At 44.1% G+C, this 22046-nt stretch overlaps 2 protein-coding genes across 6 annotated transcripts in view; one reads left to right on the forward strand and one right to left on the reverse strand.

Moving 5' to 3' along the window:
- The window catches only part of ASH1L (ash1 (absent, small, or homeotic)-like (Drosophila)), a 61772-nt gene extending 47832 nt beyond the window's left edge, over positions 1-13940 (forward strand). For 4 of the 5 annotated variants that reach the window (XM_010564009.1, XM_010564011.1, XM_010564012.1 and 1 more), the window contains 12 exons: positions 690-848; positions 1321-1375; positions 1478-1610; positions 2086-2334; positions 2777-2863; positions 3123-3213; positions 8885-9023; positions 9607-9779; positions 10281-10447; positions 11604-11644; positions 12376-12677; positions 13419-13940. In XM_010564009.1, coding sequence (XP_010562311.1) covers positions 690-848; positions 1321-1375; positions 1478-1610; positions 2086-2334; positions 2777-2863; positions 3123-3213; positions 8885-9023; positions 9607-9779; positions 10281-10447; positions 11604-11644; positions 12376-12677; positions 13419-13510 — 1688 coding nt within the window. In that variant the 3' untranslated portion in view covers positions 13511-13940. The remainder of the gene's footprint in view (positions 1-689; positions 849-1320; positions 1376-1477; positions 1611-2085; positions 2335-2776; positions 2864-3122; positions 3214-8884; positions 9024-9606; positions 9780-10280; positions 10448-11603; positions 11645-12375; positions 12678-13418) is intronic. The other variant, XM_010564010.1, reaches the window with a different exon arrangement.
- A 4044-nt stretch (positions 13941-17984) lies between these two features.
- RUSC1 (RUN and SH3 domain containing 1) overlaps positions 17985-22046 on the reverse strand; it is a 6701-nt gene continuing 2639 nt past the window's right edge. The window contains exons 4-10 of the mRNA XM_010564155.1: positions 21520-21596; positions 21160-21334; positions 20930-21035; positions 20784-20830; positions 19511-20534; positions 19040-19168; positions 17985-18302 (exon numbers count right to left, since the gene is read on the reverse strand). Of these exons, the coding sequence (XP_010562457.1) occupies positions 18134-18302; positions 19040-19168; positions 19511-20534; positions 20784-20830; positions 20930-21035; positions 21160-21334; positions 21520-21596 (1727 nt within the window). The 3' untranslated portion in view covers positions 17985-18133. The remainder of the gene's footprint in view (positions 18303-19039; positions 19169-19510; positions 20535-20783; positions 20831-20929; positions 21036-21159; positions 21335-21519; positions 21597-22046) is intronic.

A 22046-nucleotide genomic window follows, 5' to 3' on the forward strand; every position in this document is an offset into this window, starting at 1 on the left:
TATATAAACCAGTCGTCTGGTTGCTGGATTCATTTGTGTTCCTCCAGCAGCCCTGATGTCTCTCAAGTCCTGGTAAAAATTGTCATGTCTCATGTTTCATCAAGAGTGGTTTATCAGAGGAGGAGGAGGATGATACTTAATGTTTTCCATGATTGCACCCTTACAGAGAAGGGCTGTTTTCTGCTTCCTATATCCCTAGACAAGAAACAGTTGTGCTGACTTTGAAAAGTGTCATTTATCCTCATAATTTAATGGATTTCAGGCCTTTAGAAAACAAAGCTTTTTGGCGTGTAGTCAGTTACAGGAATGGGACAAAATATGACTATCAGAAAAACTTTATTAATCCTGCTTCAAAAATAGCACTCTATTCATAGGACCATAATCTTCACAGCCATGCAGGATTTGGTCCTCACTGTCAGGTACATGAGAAGTTGGAAGTGAGTATTTTGGGTGAATTCAGTGACATGCTGTATTTGCTCCAGCAACATAAAATACTTAGATAACCAGCTTAACCATTTAGATGAGCTATAAGCAGTGAGAGCCAACTTAGGAATATGAAACTGAAGCCTTTTACTGTTATGGTGGCTTAGAAAACATGTTAATTTTAATAATTGGTGATGGAGTTGCTGGGTCAGAAATTTGATCTTTAATTTTTTGTTTAGAAAGAATTCTTTTTTGCCCTCTTTCAGATGTCTTCATGACCCAGTTTTCAGCCCTTCAGACCTCCCGCTCTGTGAGAACACGACGCTTGGCTGCAGCTGAAGAGAATATTGAAGTGGCTCGTGCTGCCCGCCTAGCACAAATCTTCAAGGAAATATGTGATAGCATCATATCCTACAAAGGTGAAGGTGACAGTCCTAAAAAAATCTCCATGGAAACTTTTTCAGCCTCTGGAACAATGGACTCTCTGAATAGAAAATACTAGAAAAAAATGAGTTTTATTTCAGGATGTTAAATAACCTTCCTTTCCCCGCCCCCCCCCTCCCCCCCTTCTCCTGCTACCAGTAATCACTTTGCTTTATCCTCAACCCTTTCCTCTGCCACCAGAATCTGCAGATGTTGCTATCCTTTTAAAATGATTTTTCAGTAGTTCAGCAAAATGGTACAATTGACAGAATTGCAGGGAAACTCTCCTCCATTTTGATACATGTAGTCTGATTACAGCAACCAACTTCTAGAAATGCAAAAGCATTTCAATTCCCTGTGCCTCAGATAGATAGTAGAAGAGTCTTTTTTTAACCTAGACTGAGTGCTGTTAGTTACTTGTCTTTTTAAGTTTTACTCAAGTAAGTGTTGCTAAACTGTGTGTTCCTGTTGCAGATTCCTCCAGGCAGGCTCTTGCAGCTCCCCTCCTGAACCTACCCCCAAAGAAAAAGTAAGTACTTGCTTCTCAGAGCAACCCATAGTTTTCTATAATGGATTTGCACAGCTTTGAATTGCTAGTGAAAATGACATTGTGCATACATTCCCATTTTAGAAATGCAGACTATTATGAAAAGATCACTGACCCATTGGACCTTGCCACAATTGAGAAACAGATCTTGACTGGCTATTATAAAACTGTGGAAGCTTTTGATGGGGACATGCTGAAGGTCTTCCGGAATGCAGAGGTGAGGTTCTCTCTGGCCTTAAAGCTATTGCCTAGACAGTGGGGATATACCCTCATTTAATGCTCTTGCTGAGTTACAGTAATAAAAGAAGAAAAATACTTTAGAGAAGGAAAACTTGTCCATTCATCACAAACGGATCATCACATTGATAGCAATTCATGTGCTTCAGCTTACTCTTAGTGCTTTTTGATTGCCTTAGGTCAGACAAATAGGAGGTCAAGAACATGCATGAACAGCTAACCTAATGAAATTTCAATACCTTTTGGCAGAGGTACCTTGTTCTTCAGTGTCATATGTAAGATACATGGACCTGCTGTTCAAAATAAGGAATTAGATCGACAGGTGTATACCACATTTTTGGATGCAGCTTTAATGATGACACCTTTAATGGTGCATGCAGACAGGAGGAATGCACCAAAAGCATGGAACCTGGAAAAAAAAATATTTTTTGATTCTTTGTTTTGTTTTTATTCAGAAATATTATGGCAGAAAATCTCCAACTGGGCGTGATGTATGCCGGTTACGGAAAGCATATTATAACGCTCGCCATGAGGCATCTGCCCAAATTGATGAAATTGTGGGAGAAACAGCAAGTGAAGCTGACAGCAGCGAGACATCGGTCTGTGAAAAAGAAAATGGGCATGAGAAGGATGAGGATGTGATCCGTTGCATTTGTGGCCTTTACAAAGATGAAGGACTCATGATCCAGTGTGAAAAGTGCATGGTGAGGCAGGGGGAACACAAAATGGAGTCTGGTACTCTTTTTCTATTCTCCATAACCAGTGGAACTTTTACCAGCAATTTCCATGTAGCTAGTAGCATTAATTACCTCTTCAGACCTTCATTTCCTCTCCAAAAAAACTGAGAGATTCTGTTTCCACAGAGGAGATGCAACTTGCATTTCTAGATAGAGGAGCTAGCCCTTTTCTGAAACTGCCAACAACTCCTGTCTTTAGGCGAGCAGAATTAATTTCAACAATTTGGGGCTTTTACACAAACAGTTGCATGGGGATCTTGTCTGTCTTCTGACATATGTGAAATAGTTCAAAGAAAATCTTGAAATTCCTTGCTTGTTTTCTTGCTTTCCTTAATATTTTTTTGAGAAAATGCAATTGGTAAATAAAATCTATCATAGGAATTTCTAACTGGGATGTATCTTTTTCTAGGTCTGGCAGCACTGTGACTGTATGGGTGTGACTTCTGATGTTGAACACTACTTGTGTGAGCAGTGTGAACCTCGATCTGTGAATAGGGTAAAAAAAAAGTCTCCTCTTCACTACTACAGTTACAAACTAAAGCAGCTCTTGCATTTATATTTATTGAGATTGGCAAGACCAGTGTGGGATTCTGATTTTAGAGTGTAGCTTCCTTGGTTTAGGCTTAATCATATTAAGTGTCAATTCTTCTTCTCTGTGCACTTCTGCATGTTTCCAAAAGGATATTAGCCCCATTTTTGCACTGATCATGGTGGGCATCTCAGAATTTCCTTCCTTTTTTTCTTCTTTCATCCAGGAGGTTCCCATGATTCCTCGTCCCCATTATGCCCAGCCTGGCTGTGTTTATTATATATGTTTATTACGGGATGATCTGCTTCTGCGCCAAGGTATGTACTAACTCTGGTGGCTGCTGTGATTTCCATCAGATAAGAGTGTACAGAGATTTCTGGCATCACCCTGTTTGAAATGCTTTTATCTTTTTACAAGTAGAAAGCTGCACTCTTTGCTATTACAGGAGTGACACATAGTAAGAGTTCTCACAGGCTGGTTGAAGAAGAAACGTTAATTACCTTTAGCACAGATAGGGCTCTCCTCGTGGCCAGAGAAGGAAGATGCTGAGCCAACTTCTGGTAGTTAACGTTTAGAAGTAAAGGCAAAGAAGGCTGTTAGGCCTTCAGTATTTTAGTGTAGAAGGGCCATTAAAACACCCAATTTATTGCTTGTTTGTTCCGTAAAGTGTATCTTTCTGGACATTGCTTCAAAGCCATGAGTCTTTCAGAGGCAGCTACACAGCCACATAATTCAGTTCACTGATTATTATTTTTTTCATTTCATCCTACAGATACATACAAGGTTAGAAAGAAGCCTATAAAATTATTAAGAGAACTGCTCTTGAATGAGTAAAAGCAGTTGGTATGTTTGCTAGAGGGGAATGGGAGAGTCTTCAGGAAAGTGGAGAATTAAAAAAAAAAAAAAGGTCCAAGAACATTGTATTCTTTATCCCTTCTGCAGAATTCTAGACTTTGCATTCAGTCTTCCTTTTTTGTTGTTGCTCTGCATTGTCTATGCTCTCTAGAGTTCAGCCATTTAGTTTTGCTATTTCTTGTTTTATGCTGGGTTCCTTGCTGGAGAGTAACTCACTTTCTAGGGTTGTATCGGTACTTGCTTTTATGTTTTCTGTTAAAATGGATTATGTTTAGCTGGGTTTTGTGGCATCTTCCAGTCATTCATAGCATTAAGGTAATTTTTGTCATAACACATTATATTTCACTCATGTACCTCTAATCTGGTCTTGGTGACTTTTAATTAAAGAAATGTTAGTCCTTACATGGCTGAACTCCATGTGCCGTTGGCAGAGGACAAAGGAGACCAAACTGCCACTGTTAGGCACCAAATGCCCCTGCAGTTTCAGGGAATAGATAAGCAAGGTGTATAACCCGAAGACGCTAGAAAGGAATAAACAGCTACAGTAGAAAAAGGGGAAATCTGTCGATTCATTGCTCATCTCGAGTTCTCTGCCAAAAGTTCTGAGGCACGACACCTGCCTATAGAAGTTGTTGTGATGCAGGCACACAAGCATATAAGGCATCTTGGAGACAGCAGAAGAAACAGTTTTTTACTCTCGGTCATGGTTTAACCCCAGCCAGCAACTAAGCACCACGCAGCCACTTTATCACTTCCCCCACTCAGCTAGACAGAGGAGAGAAAATGTAACAAAAGGCTCGTGGGTTGAGATAAGGACAGGGAGAGATCATTCAACCAGTTCCCGTCACGAGCAAAACAGACTCGACTTGGGGAAAATTAACTTAATGTATTACCAGTCAAACCACAATAGGGGAATGAGAAGTAAAACCAAATCTTAAAACACCTTCCCCCCACCCCTCCCTTCTTCCCAGGCACAGCTTCACTCCCAAATTCTCTACCTACCTCCCCAGCAGTGCATGGGGACGGGGAATGGGGGTTGGAGTCAGTTCATCACATGTTGTCTGTGCTACTCCTTCCTCCTCAGGGGCAGGATTCCTCACACTCTTCTCCTGCTCCAGTGTGGGGTCCCTTCCACAGGAGACAGTCCTTCACGAACTTCTCCAAGATGGGTCCTTTCCATGGGCTGCAGTCCTTCAGGCACAGACTGCTCCTGCGTGGGTCCCCTGCGGGGCCACAGGTCCTGCCAGGAGCCTGCTCCAGCATGGGCTTCCCACGGGGTCACAGCTTCCTTCGGGCATCCCCCTGCTCTGGCGTGGGGTCCTCCACAGGCTGCAGGTGGATATCTGCTCCACCGTGGATCTCCATGGGCTGCAGGGGGACAGCCTGCCTCACCATGGTCTTCACCACAGGCTGCAGGGGAATCTCTGCTCCGGTGCCTGCAGCACCTCCTCCCCCTCCTTCACTGACCTCGGTATTTGCGTAGGGATTTCTCTCACATTTCAATCTCCTGCCCCACTGCAGGTTTCCCTTCTTAAATCTGTTATCCCAGAGGCGCTACCACCGTTGCTGATGGCCTTGGCATTGGCCAGCAGCAGGTCCATCTTGGAGCCAGCTGGCATTGGCTCTGTCACACATAGGGGAAGCTTCTAGCAGCTTCTCACAGAAGCCACCCCTGTAGCCCCTCCACTACCAAAACCTTGCCACGCAATCCCAATACATACTCCCTCTGGTTTCTAAAAGGTCATGTAATTTACAGATTACAAGGCAAAAGAGACCATAGTCACCTTCAGCCCTCCAGTCACTATATGCCTAGACTTACATTTTTCCTATGTGTTGTGTATTAGAAAGAGGCTGATCTTGCGATAAAGACTAAAAGTGCTTTTGGGACCATTTGTAACTTAGGCCGCCCTCACTGCTGGGGAGTTGTGTCTGTACATTGAATTGGTTTGTCTTCCAGTTCTATGCTTGAGAACTCATTTGAGGAACAAGGCTGAAAAGCTTCCGTGTCAGTGTGCACACTTTACTGTGATCAAATCCCTCTAAATAAGTGAGGGTCCTTCAGTCTCTAGTTAGAGGACTTAGTTTTTTAATTTCTTGACAATTTTACTTAAGGTTGTTGAGTTATATACTACAGACATGCTTGCTCTGCAAAAATTACCTAACAGTTAAAACCAGGAGATTATGCAAATAGATTTGATCAGTTGATCCATAACGTCCTGCAGAGTGAACAAGGAGTTCTACCTCACATGTGAGTTGATAAACAGAAGTCAAAATGGATCTCAGAAAACCCACATAGCCAGAAACTGTCATATGTCGTTATCGCTGATGCACCGGCAATAGCAGCCGCATCTCTTCTGTGGAAACACAGAACTATAAACTCCCTTTTTGAGACAGAGGGGTAGCTATTTCAGTAGTCAGTAATGCCTGGATAAACTTGAAATCAAGCTTCCTAATCTTTAGGGCAAGAGAGTATCAGTGTACATTTCTTTCTGAATACTCCTTTTTTAGTCAGGTACAGTAAGTACTAGAGTTGCTTTATTCTCACTGAAGAGGTAGGGAAGAAGAGTTGAAAGTAGCAAATGTAAAATAACAGCCAAAAATAGGTGGTTTTATTTACATTCTGCTTGGGGCCAGCAGCTGGTCTCAGCATGTACCTTTTTTTTTTCCTCTATGAGTCTTTTACAGAAAATAGGGTGGTGGGTTGCTTAAAAGTAATCCTTAACTTAGTAAAATGAAGATGATGTTATCCCAGCTATAGTTCAGATAGTAAGAAGAGCTAATACAATGGGTGAGTACACGCTTATCACCAGCAAATACATGCTGAGTCCTTGAAGAGCTTGCACTCTGCTAGCTTATATGCAAGCCTATGTCATTCTGTCTTCAGTCCATTTTTTACTTAATCAAGCTAGAATAAAACTCTGTCTCTCCTTCCTACAACTACAGCTTCTATTTGTTTAATAGGGATCCTGGTGTATCAGAAGGTTTAAAAGCTGGCTTCATGGTTGTAGGCAGATGTCAGTGCCCATATGGCCCATGTCATCTCTGTTTTAAATCAGCATTTTTTTAATAGTGCAATGTATTGTACTCCACTGTTACAGTGACAGGCGACTACATAAAACCTTAAAGTGATTTTTGCATACGAGGAGTCCTTAAGATCATCTTTTAAACTTATACAAGATTGATAAATGAGATCATATTTATAAAAATATAATTACATGTCCTTCACTTTAATCTTAAGTTTGGTTATAAGCTAAGGGAGAACAAAACTGAGGTGTTCATGGACCTGGGGCCACGTTGTACTTGGTGGTTCTCTAGCATCTTTTTACTAAGCTGTGGAAATAACAGAGACAGAACCTGCTAATTAAATAATAGTAATGTACATGGAAGGAAAATAGACATAACTGCACACACACAAAAATAAGTATGTACTTAGGGGAAAAAAAATCCAGGAGTCATTGCAATTTAATGGAAACGTAAGAGAAATGTTCGGCATGAGTCAAAAAGGGAGACTGAGTATTAGAAATTATTATGAACAAAACAGAAAAAGTAATTGTGCCATTCTGTAGTCTTATGGTGTGTCTGTCTTGCATGCTGTGTACTGTTCTTGTCATCCCATCTCAGAAAGAGTACCTTACTACTTGTAAAAACAAGCATGATGACAAAGTTAATCAGATATGAAACATCTTTACTGTGAACAAAGTCTATGCAGATGATTTGAAGGGTGATATGATAAAGGTCTATGAAATCATAAGTGGCATAGTAAAGTGCAACAATGTAGAAATTAGGGAATAAACACTGAAATTAGCAGGCAACATACTAAACAATAGGAAGTATTTTTTTACAAAAACATAACTAAACTATGGGAAGCATTGCAACAGGAAGTTGGAGAGGTCAAGAGTATAAGTGGTTCCAAAAAGATAAGACAAGTTCTTGGGAGGAAGGATTAAACCCTGCCTATTTATGCACAGTGGTCCAGCTATAGCGTTTAGCTTTAAAAGTCTGTAAAACAGAGATTAAAGGAAACCTGAAGGGAAGGCTTTTCCTATGCATGCCTTTTCCTATGCTTCTTCCTCCTAAGCATCTGCTACTGCCCAATTTTCTAGCTAGAATACTATGCTATATGACCTTTGATCTTACCCAGGGTAGTTTTTCTTAATTTTTTTATTACTTGGGACCTCCCAGTTTTTTGTTCACTGTGCGATAAATAACAGAAAAGGTGGAATTGATTTTTAAATACTATATACTAAATCCAATTATATTTTCAGTAATACTTTTAGTTTCCCAAATGTTCTCCCTGTGAGACTCTTCAGGTTCTTTGTGAACATTATTGATTAAAGCTTTTTCCCTAAAGGAGAAAGTCTTTTTGAATTGAGCAGTGTATTTTCACCCTATTGAATGATAGTCATGGCCACAAAGAAAGGTGCAGTGTACAAGTAAGAATGGGAGTCAAGTCTGGGGGGTGGAGAGGAAGTACTTCTAATGCCATTTCACAGGTCAGAGCAGAGAAATTAAAGAGTTAATTCACTCATGGGACAAAATGAATAAATAGAAGTTTAGGGACCTGTTCAGGGGTTGCACTTGGGAAAGACTTTTTTAGTTGCCAGGGGTATCATTTTGTTCAGCCCTTTTTGAGTTCTGCTTACCTTTCCTGAGCTATGCATCTTATTTGAGTTCTGCTGGAATAATCAAAGGCTTGGGGCTTCTCAGTCAATTATTTATTTTCTTAATAATAATCTCTCTAAGTGTCTTCTCTCTTAAAGCTTAGATTTATTCTTTAAACATTGGAGCTATCACTAATTTCAACACATTTTCCTAATCAAAACTTATTTTGTTACACATCCTGCGGTCTGTCATAATTTATCTTGATTCAGTACATGTTAGTATTTTAGTACATGTTAGTCTCGGCATACAATTGAAGTTACGTTTAGTTCTTGCTATAAAGCTTTTGTGAAAATGATCAAGGTAACCTTTCCTCCTTTTGCCAGTTCTGCATTGGTTTTGCATCGCTCTTTACAATTCAACATTAGGTAGCTTTGTCATGTTAGTTTTAATGAAACCATTTACTCCTCTACTTTTGGTGTGCTGGACTCATGAAGAGTTCTTTACAGGTGTATATTTTGTGCCTCTTGCCAGGTGATTGTGTTTACCTGATGAGAGACAGCCGTAGAACTCCAGATGGACACCCTGTCCGGCAGTCGTATCGGCTGCTGTCCCACATCAACAGGGAGAAACTCGATATTTTCCGCATTGAAAAACTCTGGAAAAATGAGAAGTATGTTCAAGGCATCTTTTGAATTTGAGACGTTCCATATACCTACCTGTCAAAACACAGTAATGTTGTGGAAGTCTTGTCGTAGCTTAAAAATGCAGGACTGAACACGGCTTAGTTACAAAGACTTGATGATTTCCCACTTGTCTCTGCTTGTGCTCCACAACTGCAAAGTAAAAACATGTAAGGCTGGAGGTTTAAGCAGGGGATGAGAGATAGAAGTTGATGTACTTTCCTCACTGTTGGAATAGGTTAGAATACACACCGACAGCTGAATTGGCTCAGCTAACAATAACTGACTTGCTAAGCCACTGTAACATGATTAAATGCATATGCTCCAATGATAGCAGCACAGTAAGTCTGCCGTGTTCATAAGAATCACACTAGGAGTATTTCCACTTACTGAAGGCGATAAAGTTGCATATGTAATATTTATGTAACTTCGCTTTTCATCAGTCATTGCAAAAGTGCAAGATAGATAATTCAAAAATAAGTGGAGGGCATTAAGTTGTATCACGGGCTTACAGAAATAGTCTTTTTTTCCCTTCTGTTTCTCTCTTTCTCTTACCTTTATGCCTTCAAACAGAGAGGAACGGTTTGCATTTGGTCATCATTATTTCCGTCCACATGAAACACATCATTCCCCCTCTCGAAAGTTTTATCACAATGAGCTCTTCCGGGTGCCGTTGTATGAAATTATCCCCTTAGAGGCTGTGGTGGGAACGTGCTGTGTTCTTGACCTATACACCTACTGCAAAGGTAAGGAAACTTAACGGGATGAGAAATTAAATATAATACACCTTTCTAATAATTTGGGAAGTATGCTAAAATAGTTACTGCTGTAAAAAGGCTGTAGCCAATGTTTACAGGGTATCAGAGCTGAGGAAGCATTATTGCTTTAGCACTGGGACAGTGATTTCTGTTCTAAGGGGGCCAGTACTGAAGAAACAGCAGCAAGGTGGGATTGTGGTGGGCAGGGAAGAGAAAGCGATGGCAGTTGATAATAGTTTTTGCAAAAGTTTGGGTACTATTTGATTAGAGTATACAGGTTTTCCTCTTAAATTGAACTAGCAATGTGTCTGCTATTATGATTATGAATCAAGGAGAACAAACAAGAATGCTTGCCATCCCATCTAACAGTTCTGACAGCCCCCTACTTCTCTGACACTGTGTATGGCTTGTTCTTGTTCTGGTATACCATGTGTTTCCTCTTGAATCTGATTAACTTTTTTTCCTATGTGCTTTGTTTTGAAACCGCAGGGAGGCCAAAAGGTGTGAAGGAGCAAGATGTGTATATTTGCGATTACCGCCTTGATAAATCAGCTCATCTCTTCTACAAGATCCACCGGAATCGTTACCCTGTCTGCACCAAGCCCTATGCCTTTGACCACTTCCCCAAGAAACTCACACCCAAAAGAGACTTTTCTGTAAGCGTTTCTTCTCTTAGCTTTCTTACTTTTTACTAAATGACTGGACGTATTTTTTGAATGTCCCTGGCTCTCTGTTTATGAATGAAGCTTGGTAAACTGAAGGAAGCTGACACATAAGCATACACAGTCTGGATTAAAAGCTGGCTAGAAAGAAAGCTTGGAAAGAGAAATTGACTGTAGACAGAGAATATGCAGTTCAAAGGCAAACATGTTGAAAAAATGGTGATGTATAAGTTTAGAGACTGTGGTTTCTGACTGAACTCTAGATGCTGATTTCATTTAAGCCACTCCTGAGTGAAGGAAATGTTAAAACTCACTTTCTGGTCACAATTCTGCAGTGTTTTAGAGAATCACACAACATATAGTCCAGTGTGAGTTTGTTAGCCTGTCTGTGTCAGGCTTTCCTTCCTATGGTGTAATTACTCCATGTATTAATAAACTTGCTTAAAAAATGGTTTCCAGCAGTACCTTTGAACAGTGATTCCCAATACAGAAAAGCAGTATTTTCCTATTTCCATTTCCCTGCTCTATCAAATGACGTACTGCTTACTTTATATATATATATAATTATCACTGAAAATAGATGTCTTATCAAAAAAAATAGCAGACAGATAGGCAGCAAAATTATGAAGTACAGTCTCCCTTAACATCCTGCATCTGAATATCTGTTCATTTCACTGTCTCATTTTTCCCTATTCCATGGAAGTAGCAACTCTTCATTGTGCACATCCTCCTACACAGGACTACTTTGTCTTTGAGCACAGGGGTATCAGATCTGGCAGATATTTTGCAAGTAAGCACTTTTCTTCCTGGAAGCAGAGAGATTTTTGTAGTGAGTTTACAGATGGTTCCAAACTTCTGCTGTGCAGAAAGCAAAGATGGTTTTTATCATGATGGTCTATGGCGTGAAATTTATTTAGAAGATACAAAGAATCGCATAGTAAGTCTGGATTTAATTTATCCTTATTACATGATTATGCCTCCTCCTTTGAATTTTTCTGATGTGTGAGATATGCCAGCCATGCACTGGCATTTCCAAAGTGTCAGATAGGCAAGTCCTGTATTGGTACTTAGAGAATATTTGATAGACGAGCACTTTCTTCCACTGTGAATTTTATTTGATAATTAACCATAATCTTTATTGTTGTTATAGCCTCATTATGTACCAGACAACTACAAGAGAAATGGAGGCAGGTGAGTCTTACCTACCAGATCGTTCGTTGAGAAGAGATGATATAATCCTGTTTGTTTGTCAAGTGCCCGCTGTTTTTGCTACCCATTTCCCCTCGGTGCTATGGAAATAATAAGTTTAAATTATTTAAAGCAATCCTCTAAACTTTCAAAGACAGAAAAGGGAACAGGTGAGGAGGGATAGAATATAGAAGCAGCCTCAGTGTTCCTTAATAATATACATAAGGAAGAGTACAGAAGCCATTTTGAAAGTTAGCAAAGGCAACAGAATGTGGGAGATGGCAGAGCCCAGGACAAGAGCATCCAGCCTTCCTGCACAAAGGGAGGTCAGATCCCTGAACACGCTGCCCATGTTTGCACTGTAATAAGAGCCAGGGCCAATGCAGTCTCTCTGTTCTGTTAGAGACTAAAAATACCCATCAAGAGCCATGATTATTGCAGAAAAACATCAGTAAGTGCCAAGCTCAACTATTTTGGAAGATAAAAACCTTTACAAATCGAAATTAAAAAGCAATTTGTTTTTAAAAGACTGCATTTGATATTATGCAAACAAGGTTATGGGAACACAGCCTCCCGTAGATAGTAACTGGTGGGTTTGAACACATGCATTAAGTCAAATGACTGGGATTCCAGAAAGCCCCCTACCTACCGAGGAGTCCTTGACTCACTAGTAATTGGCCTTTCAGATGAGTGTCTCAAAAATTGTGGTTTTTAAACCCTTCTTTTCCTGCTAGATCGTCCTGGAAAACAGATCGCTCTAAACCACAGATTAAAGACTTAAACCAAGAAGAAGATTCTCTTCCACTTATTGAGGATGTATTAGGAAATCAAGATCAAACTTCAAGTGAGATGCCTAGCCTAGAGGAGCCAGAAAAAGAGGCAGTCTCTAGTGAGACCTGTGAAACTGATAAAAAGGTGGAAGAAAGCAATTCCGACACAAGGCAGCTGTGCACTCCAGAGGAAAGGCGGCATATTCAGAGAGAGAGACTTAATCAAATCCTGCTAAACCTCTTAGAGAAAATCCCAGGGAAAAATGGTGAGATTTTATGCTATGATTACACAATAGCATTTCTTCTACAGGTTTGTTTTCAGTTTGCTGCAGACCGTGTTGATAAAATAAACATTTTTGTTGGAATTTACTGCTAGTGGACATTATTAATAATTAATTTTCTTTACAGCAATGTTTTGTTTTGCAACAGTAGCAATTTCCACTAAATCCAAATGAAATTTCTTATGACTGACACTGTGTTTTATATAATATTTTAGTAACCACAAAAACTTTCTTAAGACCAATTCCCCCCATTATTCCATGTTTACAACTGAGAAACTTGACATGCGAAGAAAGACTGAAGAGAATTTAGAAAGCCTCTTTTGACCTTTAATAAGCTTTCCATTGGGTTCTAAGTAACTTCCGTAGGTATTGTCTAACTTGTAGAATAAGGGTGCAGTGGTTGCACTGGTTAAGTATGTCTCTCTTTTTGATTTAAAGCCTACGATGAGCTCTGTGCAGTCTCTTTTATGTTCTGGGAGTTAATGCAAAATAATCATGGACTCATAGAATAATTTAGGTTGGAAGGATCTTTGGAGGTCATCCAATCCAAACATGACTCAAAGCAGAGCCAACTTCAAACTTAAATCAGTTTGTTCAGCACTTTGTCCAGTGGAGTTTTGAATATCACTGTGGATGGAAACATCCTTGAAAGAACCGTGAATAGGAAAATAGGAAAACTGTTACTGGTATCACCTTCTTTTACCAAAAGCCTGTGGTCTGTTGCAGCTATTGATGTCACTTACTTGCTGGAGGAAGGATCAGGAAGAAAACTGAGGCGGCGCACTCTGACCATCCCGGAGAGCAGCTTCAGGAAGTGATGCCACGAGAGGAAGCTGTGGTCTGGAGTCTGCTACAAGGTCTGCTGAGGACTGAGGGCAGGAGCCCAACTTCCTCTGCACCAGCCAAGGAAAAGAGGGCAGCAGAAAACTGACAAATATACAAACAGTTAGCACTTAGATGTCTGGGTTGGCAGGTTGCCCTGCCCTGCTCTGCAGTGCTCTTATGGTGTGTGTGTTGTTGGGCGTGCCTTGTATTGATGTTAGGTACTGAGAAAAATCTCGTGGTTATTGTCCAGGATGGTCAAATTTAATTTATTTTTGCTTGATATTCCCACTCAGAGGAAAAAAAAACAAAAAAACAAAAAAAACCCATAAAAACAGGGAGGTAAGAAGGATAACAACTGACTGACTCTGATGAGAATATTCCCCATATTCACCAATTAACCTGTGATTGTACAAGATACTGTTGGCACCACCATGGCCCATGCCAGTGAATGAAATCCAGATGGGAGGGTTAAGGCCCAGTGGCTTAAAATTAAAGGCTGCCCTAAAGTTGTGGCCTCTGATTTGCACAAGTTCCAAGAAGAAACGCACCCAAATGTGCGAAAGGTTCACCGTGGAATGGCCAGTGCACACATGTACCTTTGGTCTGTGACAAGGAGAAACTTCCAAAGTCACCTTGGAGCAAAGCAGGAGTTGGATGGTTGAGGCACTTGTTCTGCGTCATAGAGGGGGGAGGGGGCGGGGTGTGATTTTTTTCACTTTTTTCTGCAGAGAAATTTTATAAAGCAAGTCAAATCCTGACAACACCATTGCTGTTGGTTTTTTTGATAAGCTGTGGTTCTTGTGTGTCTAGTGTGTTGTGCAAATTAAAATCTGTTAAAAGAAAAAGAAAAAAAAAAAAGGAAACTTCACTACATGAACCGTCAAGCAGTATTCAGAGCGAGTATTTGTTGTGAACTGTAGAATATATCAACTGCTAACACTATTCTTGTGTTCTGGTTGTACAGCTTAAAATGTCTGTCTCTTAAATTAAGAGACAGTGTATCTCGCACCGCCCTCTCTCTCTGCCCTGACGAAAAGTATTATTCCCGAAAGCAACAGCCGAGGCACTGATTTCTCACTGCATGAAATTGCAATTGCCGTAACATACCACAAACCAGTGCTGCAGCAGGACTCCCTGTACTGCACCCAACAACTTTCCAGGTGTGCAGAGCCACGAAGCTGTCACCTGTCTCTGGGCCAGGGCCAGGCTGTGGCAAAGGGAGGGGGTGGTCAGCATACGCTGCCCCTTTAAAATGGCTTTGCTTTTTTGTCTTTCAGACGTACATATGCATATACAGTCCTGTTTTAGATGTTCTTATAAGAAAACCAGTTTTTAATGTGCCAAGTTGTATATATCTGCTGCGTGGATGTAAAGCAATACAGTAGTTACATGTTCCTTTTTAATGGACCAAGCTTGTCCTAATGTACATTCTTGTTATTATTATAATTATTTTACTCTTAGTGGAACATGACTCATTCCATTAACTTTTATGTGTTGATTTAAAAAGAAAAAAAAAAAGAAAGGAAAAAACCCTTTGAGAAAAAATATTTTATTAAAAAAAAAAAAAAGAAATAAGAAAATAGTTTGGAATATTTTCTTACTGTAGAGAAGCACTGTACAGTACCAGGAACCCTGAGTATAAAATACTCGTGCGTGTAGTAGGAATATCGCATGTCCAAAATCTTGAGTTGTCTCATTTAGTTTAAAACAGAAATCATTGTCTCAAATGGTGTTAAACACTAAAAAGTTTTTAAAAAATAAAGTGCGTACAGAAGCGAGACACTAGCTCTGTCATTTTATCTTTCTTTTGTTGAAAGACTAAACAAAATGTTTTTTAGACAATCAAATGTTAGGTAAGTGCAAAGAATTGTTTTTCTTACTGGTGTAGAAATTAATGACTTTTTTTATTTTTCGGTTATTTTATAATAATGAAAAGACCAGTGTGTCACCAGGATCGCTGTTTTAAGACCAGGAAGCACTACATTATTGCAAATAGATATGAACTCTTAGTCTGCATGGGTGTAGGCTGTGTGATTGCTGAAAATAAATGCTGCTAATATATTTCCTTTTTACAAAGCATATCTAAATAGATCATTGTTTTGATGTTAATCTTTGTAAATTATGTATTACCAATTTTAACATTGGATGTAATTGCATAAAAAGCCTGCATCTCAATCCTGAGAGAGTCTAGTATTAAATGGAAAATCTTTTCCTATTGATGACTTGTGGGGTTTTCTTTGACATGTCTTTGATTTTTGTTTCTCACTTCTTTGTCTCAACCACTCCTGTCATGTTTTGACTCTCCTACAGCTGCTTTTCTGGGGGTTGTTGCCCTGTCTCTTTCAAATATCCAGTTGTTTGATGGGTGATGGTGTTTCGCTGGGATTTAATTTGGTGCTGATGGTTCTTCTGGTCAGATCTTGGCAGGAGGGATGATGGCAGCATGCATGCAGAGCGACAGGAGCATCAGCACAAACATTGCCTGTTTGGTAGTCAGAGGGTGTGTAACCATGATTGTACATAATGGCAGGATGAACATGACCCATTAAATCTACAAATTTAGTGCCTACTTGCAGAATATAAACCCCTGGTACCTAGAGACATTGTCTCCCATGCCTGCATAGACAGCAGATTCAGTTCTGTCAACATCATTAATGCATCTCACAGTAGCAGTGCACTTACCCCCGCTAATATTAGACCAGAGTCATGTCAGGAAAATGACTTGCACTGTGTGGCATGTTCCCCTCCACTACCAAAAAGTCTGGTAAGCTAGAAAGGCTAAGAAGTGTTTTTGAGTTGTTGGGAGCTGTCAGCCCAATCCCATACCATTATGCTGCCCTGTGCTTGTTGGCACACAGCAGAACATTAAGGAACGCAGCCTCTCTAAGGCTTTGTCAGCCTTCCATTTTCTCTGATACCCTCTGTAAAGGTTGGTACTAATGAGATACAGTTCTTGCAAATCTGTTAGGGTTTAAACTCCCCGTGGTTCAAAAGTGGTTGCTGGGAATAAGTTTGATAACTGTTTGTGTTAGTCACTTAGGAATGAAATAGCTTCTTGATGATCACCCCCTCTAATGTACTTGATTTTTCCTAGCCTGAATCACTACGGTCATTAAAATGCCACACTTGACCCATACGCTTGTCTTCCTTTTAAACTAGAGCCACCATGCCAAGGACTGTAATGCTTTATTATTATTAAAAAAAAAAAAAGTTGAAAAAGTACCTGGATTCATCTCCTGCTGGCTTGACCCCATTTCAAAGGCTAGAGGCAGTTGTGGAATTCAACCAAACCTACTTAAGGCAAGCCAAATAACATTCCAATTAAGATATAATGTCCCTTGTCTAAGAGTAAAAATTCCAGAGAGAGAAATGAAAATGAGAACAGAATAAAAGGAGCAGCTTTATCCTCAAAGCAGGCCACAGCCTGGCAGCTGAAGCATGGTTTCCTTTTCCACTGAAGCAGTGGAAGGTAGAAGGATGAAATGTGGTTCTTGGTCCATAGCAGAGAGCAGTGGCCCCAAAGTTGCCCCTTATGACAAGCTGCTCTTGCCTTGTGGCCCTTCGCTGGACACTCTCCAATGTGTCCACATCTCTCTTTTACTGGGAAGCCCAGTATAAAATGTAAACAGTGTGGTATAAAATCGCAAGCAATGAGAAAAACTTGAAAAAAATAGAGGCAATCCTGCCCCTCCTGACATCCTGTGACTCACTAAAAAAGATGAGTATAATTTAAGTAAATAACTAAACAAACACATACCTTTACTAGTACTGTGCAGCTTCCATCTTGGGGTTGGGGGGGAGGCTGGTTGCCAGCCAGCCAGCATGACGCACACTTTTCCAGGGTTATTTCTGGCTCTGCATGTTTGCAGCTGCCTCTTCCTACACCATGCAGGAGACTGGGCACTTTCTGCCAGGGCACGACACCTTACTATGGTTGACCTCTGCTGTTGGTATGTTGAGCACCAGCACAGCCCTGCATGTGCTGGCTTCTTCCGCAAGAGCATTTACTTGCCAAAGACCCAGCACCAGCCCAGGCCACCCACACAGGGGTGGGCCACATGGCCATTTCCAGCCACCCTCCCCCCCCAACCACAATGATCCATTCACACATGCAGACACGTGAGTCACAACCTTTATTTCCAGCTTCCCCCCCCAATAAGCTCGTTCCTGTGGTTACAACTATTTACAGAGTGCTGGGACTGTGCAGCTGCAGCTGGGGCCAGCCTGGGCCACCAGCCTCAGCACCAGGGCAGAGCAGGGCACATGGAGGTGGCAGCAGTGGCAGGAGATGAACAGCACAGAGACAACATCCAGGACCGTGAGCACTGCACAGGGACAGGGTCCTTCCCGCCCCCGTCACCAGCGTGGGCATCAGCTGAGGAAGCACGAGCAAGAGCAGTTCCCACATGGGAGCCACAGTGAAGTACCAGCAGCTCTGCAGGGACACACACAGCAGTGGCTCATGGGATGCACCCACGGCAGACAGTAACATGCGAACAAGCAGCAGTGACGGGCACCAGCGCAGGGTCCCCTGCAGAACTGCCAGCCCTGAAGGTGGTGAAGACACGGTAGGAGACAGTCCTTCCAGGAGATGGCACCTGCTTCCTCAGGTCTCCTCACAAAATTAGGGATGTGTAACCAACAGGAACTAGGCCAGTGCTGTTTCCATGGCAGCAGCAGATCCAGTCTTCATCCACGGTGGAAAGCAGCTGCAGGATGTCTCCTTTTTGGAAGCTCAGGTGACCATCGGCTGTGCCCGTGTGGTCACACAGCGCCCGAACTGCCCTGCACAACAAATGCCATCGGGAATTCACCTCCCCATGGACCCCAGATAGCACTGAGAGAGGCTCCCACAGGACTCTGGAGGGGTTTTGATGCTCGTGTGTGGAGCCAGTGCCCACCCTCCTCAGGCAGAGATGCCATCTGATAATGGATTTGATCGAGAAGCCACATCACAAAGGTGTCCTGCCAAGCAGATCCTTGGAGCAGCAGCAGAGCGTGAGCAGCTCTTGTGCAGACATGGTGGGGAGATCTAGGTCAGAGCCAGCGAGGGCTGGGGAGGAGGGAGACGGCTGAACATGGTGTGGGATGGCCACTCGCCCTCTGTGCTTGCTTGGACAGACACTGTGCAAGCACAGATGGACCACTACAGCTTTTCTGACCTGCCACAACTTGGTCAGAGCTGCCATGTGGCTGCTCCAACAAGCTGCTGTGTATCCACAAAGCATACAAGAGAAACAAAATGCTCAAAACTCCCGGCAAAAATGTCTGGGAAAAACAACTGACCAGGGCTAGGCAGACACACAGGTTCATCCAAAGCTCAGCAGGAGATGGGGGAATCCCCAGGGGGGGCAGTCAAGGTGGAAGTTAGCAACAAGGAGTGTTGGTGCAAGCCTTTCCCTACAAAGGCTTGTAAGATAGCCAGGCTATGTCTGGAAACAGACCCTGCTTCCCCTGCTCCCCCGCCCTGAAAAATCCACCACCAGCTCTCCAGCCCCAAACACTACAGTACCCTGCATCACCTGTGAGTCTGGGGTGAGTCGGATGTGTTCCTCTCTGGCTGTTCTTGGGCACGGGTCTTCTCAGATGCCAGCCCCTTCACCACCACAGCCAGGACACATGCGCTGGGGGACAGCCAGCTAGAAGGTCTCCTGCCACAAAGCAAAGAAAGCCACAAGGTCGTCTGGGAAGCCTTTTCCCACCCATCCTGCTCAGACTATTCTGGTGGTCTGGGAGCTGACAAAGGCCCTATCAAGCACCACCGAGCCTCCACCACTAGCTCCTGCTGCTCTAAAGGACTGACACAATGCGATGACAGCAGCACTTGGGAAATGCACTAATCCCAGGAGCACAAAACCTGGATAACAGGCAGTACAAGACACCCGGCAAGGCCAGCAAGCCTCACGGTGTGCTCTCTGTTTGCTGCCTGGGAGAAAAACCCTTCCTCAGCACATGCTTCTCCCCCCACCCTGCCTGCCCAAGCTGGGTCTTACCTGGACCTAGCTGAGTTGGTGTCAGGACTGGGAGGGAAGCTCCTGGCAGAGGGGCTAGTGGCTCCAAAGAGCCAGCCCAGCCAGCTGCCCTTGTCAGGACCAGGATGACCACCCGCCTCTGGGTCAGAAGGTGCTGCCTGGTTCCTATTTGCATGAGGCTCTGGGCAAACAACCAGGAGTTTCTCCTCAGCACCAGGATCATCTGGCTTGGTGGGTGCTCCAGCTCCAGCAGGCGGGATGAGGTCTTCAGGGGAAGAGGTCCCAGAGGTGTCAGCACTGCTGCTGGGCTTTGGACTGGAGAGTTCAGGGACAGCTTTGGTCTGAAGGAGCTGCAGCTCCGTGCCTTTAGGGTCATTCACGGATGTTTGGGATCGCACAACCTGGCCAGGGCTGGAATCCCCCACAGCCGTCTGCAGCTTTGTCCACCAGACAAAAGGGAACTTTTCCTTGCTAGGAGCAGCATAAATCCTGGAGGCCTGGCTCAGCTGGCCCCACCAGCCACTGAGGCCAGCCCCAGTGTCCTGAGGGCCTGCCTCGGGCCTGCAGGTCTCCGGGCAGCTGTCAACTCCCAGGAAAGTGCGACTGAGCTGGTCGCCCCACCACAGCACATGCTGGAAGGTCTGCTGCAGGGCAGCCCCCACCTGGGGGCCAGGGACCAGCCCACGCACAGCTGCTTGGGACTGGGACCTTGTGTTGCCCTCTGCACCAGCTGCCCTCCCCAGAGTATCAGGGGGGATCTCGTCTTCCAGGCTTGCCCCTGCAGCATTGCTTTGGCCCTCCAGAGAGGGCTGCACAGCCCCCCGAGCCTGAGCAGAGTGATGGGCAGGAGACAGAGGTGACTCTAGCTGACGGGACAAGGGTCTTACATCCACGGAGAGGTGGTGGTGTTCAAAGAGCAGGTCAATGTGGAAAGTCAGCACCGAGAGGGGCTGGATGAGCAGCAGCAGTTCATCAGCGAGGTGGGGAAGAGGGCCTTGGCTCAGGGCAAAGAAGGCCGTGGGTGAATACAGCACGGAGATTACACCTACAAGATATGCACAGCTGCAAAATGCCCTGCCCTTGCCCACACACCCCTCCCAGGGCCAGCTAGTCTGTCCTAGCAGGTCAGATGAGCTTCTGCTGGGTGTTGTATTGAAGATGCACTATGAAAAACAATGCCCTTATCCACTACAGAAATCCCAGCCAAGCATCGTGGGTGGAACAGGTATGGGATTATCACCCTGGCAAACAGGAGAGGACTGGGGTGGGGAGCTTCCAGGCACTGTGTCCTTACCTGGGCTCTTCTGCAGGTGAGAGATCCATAGCTCCAGCTGCTTAATGCTAAACAAGACAAAAGGAACCCAAGTTAGAGCTCCTGGGACTCTCTTCCAACCTGCCATCACAGCAAGGACAGCCTGGGCCAGCAGGCCCAATACTCACTTCAAAAGGCCGAGGATAAAGGCATGAAACTTCTGTCTGGTGCTGTTGAGAGGGGCCAACCCAGCCACGTGCCAGCACAGGGAGCGGAGAGAGCGGGTGTTGGGGCCTGTGAAATACACAACACAGACAGTCACTGCTCTGGGCACGCATTCTCCCCCAGCCCAGGCTGGAAAAGGGCTCCAGGCACCCTGAGATGCCAACATCTCCAGGAGCGTGTTCCACACACCAACCTGTCTTCACAGAGGCTTCCACCACCCTCCAGGGGGAATTTTTCCTTTGGCCTGTGATAACATCCTTCTGGAATGGCTTCAGCCCATCCTCCACCAAGGCATAGAGAGCAGGGCAGAGGGTGTGCAGCAGCAGATAACCCACATCTGGGCTGAGCCGGCTGTCTCCCAGCTGGGCCTGAAGTAGGGTGGCACAAGGAGAGGAGAGGGAGGGGAACGGCAGCACCTAACCCTGAGCCTGCAGGGAGGGATGATGGGATCCTCCCCCGGGAACTCCCAAAGCCCCTCCTGCCCAAAGCCTGCATGGCCTGCCCTCGCTCCTACCCACCCCAGCCCAGCCAGAGCCTCAGCCCAGACCCTCACCTTCTGCACGAGGTTCCGCGCGGTGCTGAAGTGGGCAATAATCTTATCCACGGCGGTGCTGACGGCAATCAGCAGGGCTGCCGGACAAGAGAAAGGAAGACGTCAACGTGGCACCCAACCCCACCACCACTGCAGCACCTGCCTCAGCCCATCAGCAGCGCGGGGCTGGCTGGGGCTGACCAGCATCACGCTGGCCACAGCTGCAGCAAGCAGCCGCTCTGGACATCAAGGCCTGGAGGAGCCAGGGAGGAGCGGGCAGGAGGGTAATGGAGCATCCCAGGCCGTTGCCATGGGAACCTGTAGCTCTCGGGTGCAGGGATGAAGGACCCGCCGTTTCCAAGGGGACAAGGCCTGGATGGAGCCGTGGGCAGGAGACCCTCAAGGTGTTTCCAAGATGCCGGGGCAGCCCCACCCCCGTTCTCCGGCTCGACAGCCCCATCTGCCGAGAGACGGGCAGGGCCGGGCCCTGCAGCAGGCAGCCCTGCCTGCCCGTGCCCGCGCCCAAAACACCAGCCAGGCCCACCGCC

This window comes from Haliaeetus leucocephalus, unplaced genomic scaffold (assembly GCF_000737465.1).
Source record: "Haliaeetus leucocephalus isolate CR32 unplaced genomic scaffold, Haliaeetus_leucocephalus-4.0 Scaffold175, whole genome shotgun sequence".
NCBI classification, from domain to species: Eukaryota; Metazoa; Chordata; class Aves; order Accipitriformes; family Accipitridae; genus Haliaeetus; species Haliaeetus leucocephalus.